Source organism: Dendroctonus ponderosae, unplaced genomic scaffold, assembly GCF_020466585.1.
Source record: "Dendroctonus ponderosae isolate FM_Combo_2020 unplaced genomic scaffold, Dpon_F_20191213v2 Dpon_F_20191213_7, whole genome shotgun sequence".
Lineage (NCBI taxonomy): Eukaryota > Metazoa > Arthropoda > Insecta > Coleoptera > Curculionidae > Dendroctonus > Dendroctonus ponderosae.
The window spans coordinates 11934763-11940284 of record NW_026018916.1 but is presented as its reverse complement, the minus strand read 5'-3'; the positions used below and the strand labels follow the sequence as shown (position 1 = coordinate 11940284).

The following is a 5522-nucleotide window of genomic DNA, read 5'->3' as shown; positions in this document are numbered from 1 at the left end:
GTTTGTAAAAAATGAATCCGCCTCAACAATATATAACTTATCTATAAATCTATTTATTTTCAAAGTACATTAAAACGCAAAGCAGTTTCCAAGCCAGAATAAATATCGTGTAAATTTTTTTTTTGAGGAAGCAAATGAAGGTTTTTCTGCATCCTTGGGAAAGGTTGATCTTCTAATTAATTAAAGCTGATTAGAGCCGAGGATTCTCATTTTGGACCTTCATAATCCAAATCGTAGAACCGGCTCTGATCAATGCACTGCGAAATTTACACCGACTGGCAATTATTTAACGAGTCACAGGCGTTAATTGAGTTGGTCATTTTCTACAACGTTCACACAGTTCAGAGAGGAAGTTAATCTGTGAACTGCGAATGTAATAACATTTTTGCGTTGTAAATTAAAAAGTTCAAGTAATCGCTGGCATGAAGCAAATTTAGTTCTACCATCTTTAGACAATGTGTGCAGCGGTTAATTATTTAAAAACACTTTTGTAACTGTAATTTTGCCAAAAATGCATGTAGTATCGAGAATCAAACAGCTTGGGTGCAAGAAATGCAAATTGAAACTTTTCTTCTCCTTAATTATATTTTATAATTGTAAATACAACTACAAATATTATATCTGTTTTTATGAAAAAAATTGCTAAATATAAACTTGAGCGGACAAAGCGTTACTACTTCAAGGCAAAGCTTTTCAGTTGGCAACCAATTCTTTTACGCCCCTTATTCATCATTTTTACCTGATGTTAAGCCTAGTTTATTAATTCACTTGAACTTTCGACTTTTCAAGAAAGGCCCCCCAACAAAGTACAATTCCGCCGGAAACTGATTTAAGAGAATGATTAATGATGCAATCAATAATCGCACAATGGCTTTTTGAATAAGCGACAAAGTACGAAACCAGCACAAAAATTAATAGATTAGCATTTAAAATGTGCTTATTGACTTGAAATGTATTCTTAATGAGTTTCGATGTTCCATGTTGGAATCAGTTCGAAACTCATTAATAAAGAGTAAAGTGCTTGGAGAAGTTTGCATGTTGCTTTTAGGTTTTCTGCCTTACGGAAGGGTCTATTTTTAGTATACGCTCTTTAATCAGCAGCTTAACGAAGTAGATGCCGGATATTGCTGATTGTAGAAGAGTTTTTTGCTCTAGTGTAATATTTTACACTAAGACATCATTAATTTTCACCGTATCAGGTCGCTATTAATACAGGTTCCATGCGGAAAATTGGAAGTTACTAATTGTAAATTGTTAATTAAATTTTTATTACTTCGAAATTATGTATGCATTCTATAGGCGACCCATCACGAAAATAATAAAACTCATTTATGATATAAAAATATTAACATAAATATGTATTTTAATCGCTTTGTAGTATTTAAGAAAAATCATTTGGAGGTAAACAATTCTTGAATAAAAACGGACTGTCCAGATTCAGAAGTTTTTCGACCACAAGGAAAGTCTCCAACAACTGAAATGTTTTTCTTTAAATTTTGGTAAAATTGTACTTAAAATTTTTGTCATCATTCAGTGAGAATGAGAAATAAAAAAAACAGAAAATATCGAAATGTTCATAATCAAATCATATTTGCTTGAGAAAGAAGCGGAAGGGCAAATGTCCAATAAACCAACTCGAAGTTACTGAACCTAATTCTGAAACTAAACAATACGAAGCAACAAAAATCAAACCTAAAATCCATGAAATTAGTCGAAAATAAACGAATCATATAGTGAAAATTTGCATATAAATTATCATTGTTACATATGTTGGTAACTTTTTCCTTTGAAACCTACCTAAAAAATTTAATGATTTTTTTCGAATTTATGGAAATATGTATTTAACGAGCTGAAAGATCAATTTAAACGATAAACTTATTGGCAACGAATAAAGATAAATTATTGTTTTTCCATAAGTGGCCAGAAACACAAAATAAAAATATTTCCTTGGTTAGAGAATCAACGAAAATTCAAAATAAAGAAGCGCAAAAAAGAAAAACAAACAATTTAATACATCTAAGCTGTAGTTCTGAAGAATAAATTCATTAATTTCTTCATTATGAGAAAAAAATTATTGAAATCAAAATAGAAAACTGCAATATTAAAAAACAAACAAAAAAATGAAGTAGCGCTAACATATATTAAAAACATTTGTCAATATAAAATTGTTATAAACCATATATTTGTTACAAGAGAGTGAATACGCTGTTGGTTATTTAAGATGTTACCAATATGTTTTATTTACAATTCCTAGATTTTTATATCTGTGTACGTGAATTCTTTCGGTAATTAGTTATTTATTATATATTATGATAAATAAAATTAATTATTATTACAGTAAAGTTATATTGTCTTGTAACTGTAGTAACTTCTTAGTCCAGATTTCATCGCAGTTCTAATAAGTTTTAGATTTTATTCACGGTCCATTCAATTTTCATCAAATTAAGGCAACAGACGAAAAGACATACACAAACTACGATTCCAAGACGTTGAACAGATGACGACCGTCATTCGCTCGTAAAAAATACTTTTATAGCTGTAAGTAGCTGTTCAGCAGCCATGGCACGTCCAGTGCATATGTGCTCATACTAGACAAATTTCCTAAAAATAAATATTTTGAATTTTGGTACCATTCCTTGCACAAGACTAGGCCTAAAGTCCCTCAACAATGTTCCTTTAAGGAGCCTCAATCATTTGGCTTGTATGGAACTTCTGAGAAGAGAGAACAGCTTGTTCCCAACTAAATCCATAAAGAAAACAGAAATAGTCATGTTGTTTGATAAACAGTTCTCCGAGCTCATTTAATTGCTGAGGAGAACTCAAAATTTCTTCAGCAATTTACAGACCATTTTTTAACAATTAATGCGACAAAACTAATTTTTGGTAGCTGATTTTTACTTGACAAAAAATTGTTAAATTTATTGAAATAGTCGCAACTGAAAACTAATGAATTAAACTTGCAAGCGTGAAAGCACTTGAAGATCAAAGTATTTAGTAATGTTAAAGAGCATCAATAAATTAGGAACATACATATTCGGTCTAATCAGCCCACGAATGTGTCGTCGAAATTTCGAAAAGTATTGCCCTCGATGTTGGGACATGAAAATCTAATTATCCGGTTCCAGTTTCGTGTGTGGAAGTTTCCAATTAGACTATAGAAGTTGGCGACACAAATTCGACTAGTAATTTATGCCATCAACATTAGCTGATTGTTTTTACTAGATTTAAACATTAATCATTTATTTGCCATCAGCATTTGCAGGTGCAAAAGTTGGAAACTCCGTGTGATTTAATCGATATTATCTTTGGATTTATTTTTATTTTTAGGCTCGATTGCTTTATATGTTACTTATTTTCAATCTAACTCAAATGTTGATTCATCAGCATCATCGTCATTATCATCATCAAGCCTTTCTTGGATATTCTCCCATATGTGCCTTTTGACTGTTATTTGTACTTGATTTTGGCTTATTATCTTCGTTTTTGTTTCACTCATTTTTAAACCGATTTCTCAACATTCTCTGTCTAGTTCGGAAAGCATTTTTTCAAAGTCGGCTGTGTTGTGAGCGAATAGAACAATATCGTCTTAAAATCTTAAATGTGATCATTTGGCTCCATTTATGTTCTGTCCTATATTTCCCCATTCAAGCTTTTTGAAACGGCTTGGAAAGTTTTGATCAAGCCGAAACGATTAATTTTTTTGCGGGCAAACTAGTGCTCTTAAGAAAAAACAACAAGAGACAAGAAAGTTGATAAATAATTAGCAGTAATTAAAAAAATTGTGCTGATAAAAGTTTAAGTGCACACAAAAAAGTTCTGAACAAACAAAAGTAAGGGTTCCACATTTCGCGTAATTTGTACCCAGTTTAATTGCTTTGTAAATGCAAATGTATATTTTTTTCAGGAAGTTTCAGAAGCAAAAGGAAAAAATCTGCAAAACAATATATCAAGGCATTATATCAGTGAACAAATGTACCGAGACCATAAATTTTACAGCTTTTGATAGCGAGGCAATGTATGGCAGTGAAACCGATTTTATGCGATACAACCGTGAGTATTTAATGGCATTTTTGAAAATGGGTCTCAATATTCATGCACACAACACGAAAACACGAAAATACGAATTTATAATTCATACAGGAATACCGCAAAAAAAAGATTGACAAAAAATTGCAGTCTAGCAGTGACTAAAAGTTTCACTGTAAAAATAGAAAACCAAACGAACTGTAATCTAAATAAAATTGGATTTTAGATTGATGCAAGTGGCTTAATCTAGAAACAAATCGATTTTTTATCGTCGATAAAAAACAAACTTTAGCTGTTCAAAATGCCTTTTAAATCGAGTTTTAATGGTAAGTGATATCAAATGGGTCAAACGGGCTGAAATTAATTCGATATTTCAATTTGCCAAGACGCTGATACTTTTCAAATAACATGTCAATATAAACTAATGATTTTGAAATGAAAAGAAAAAATTTGCTTTATAAATAAGTCCAAAAACTGTTCGTGTTGGTATTAAGAGTAAATGAAGMAACTTATCGGATCTTAGAATCGGCTGGCAGTAGAAAATAAAAAAAACTAAATTTGTTGCTAAAATAACTGCAAACTATTTTTTACTTTTGCATGTCGCCATCATTTTCACATTAAGATATACATTTGATARCTTCATTAGAAAGCTAAGTTTCCTCAATCTTGAAACTGTAATCACTAAATCTCTGTAACTTCTCAACTACTAATTCGGTTTTAGTCAACTTAAGCYTGACTGGATGAGAAATGGAGGTACTTTGTATTATAGTTTCAGGCCTATCTCGATAGCTCTTAATAAAATTGTAATTAATAATTATAGTAGGTATTAATAATGTTGATTAATTAGCGTAATATTTTGTGTGCTTTAGTCGCGAATACTTAAACCTTACGGTATAATTACGATATTGTTAGTATAGGAAATACATACACATTAATTTTACACAACAAAGCATTTTATAAATTGTGTAACGAAAAACATAATTTTAAGAGTATTTAGATGCCAACTGGACATTTTAWTTGTTTTCATCTTTAATGCAATTTTCTTATTTTTTTCTTTGTTTTCTTTGCTTTSCTTYGATTTTTAAGGCGMSATAATGAAATTGTAGCTSAATTAGAAAGTTGAACAAGTGKAAATTTAAAATCCTAAGAAATCTATTGTTTCAACAACTAATTTAAAAAATATAAAACTTTTAGTAACGCTTGACGAGTTTCAGATAWCAAACTGCTGTYTGCTCGTTTYCTGTTACAAATTKAATATGWTTTTCGTYTATGACATTATAATTAACTTTCCAGGMTCAAGCCAAAGAAACTGTTTTGATTGAATCAATGAAATTATGATCTGAATCATGATTTCATTGATTTTTTTTGATTGATTTCATGAAACTSAATCAATAAATTATTATTATTTATTATCAATTTAATTTAATTTTCAACAGATGATGCATAAAAGTAATTACATTTTCTTTTCGCACAAACATCATATTGCAAAAATCGCG

General features: G+C 30.2%; 1 protein-coding gene across 1 annotated transcript in view; it reads left to right on the top strand.

Moving 5' to 3' along the window:
* LOC125505133 overlaps positions 1-5522 on the top strand; it is a 48962-nt gene that overhangs the window by 39861 nt on the left and 3579 nt on the right. Inside the window, exon 3 of the mRNA XM_048668294.1 lies at positions 3905-4050. Within this exon, the coding sequence (XP_048524251.1) occupies positions 3905-4050 (146 nt within the window). The remainder of the gene's footprint in view (positions 1-3904; positions 4051-5522) is intronic.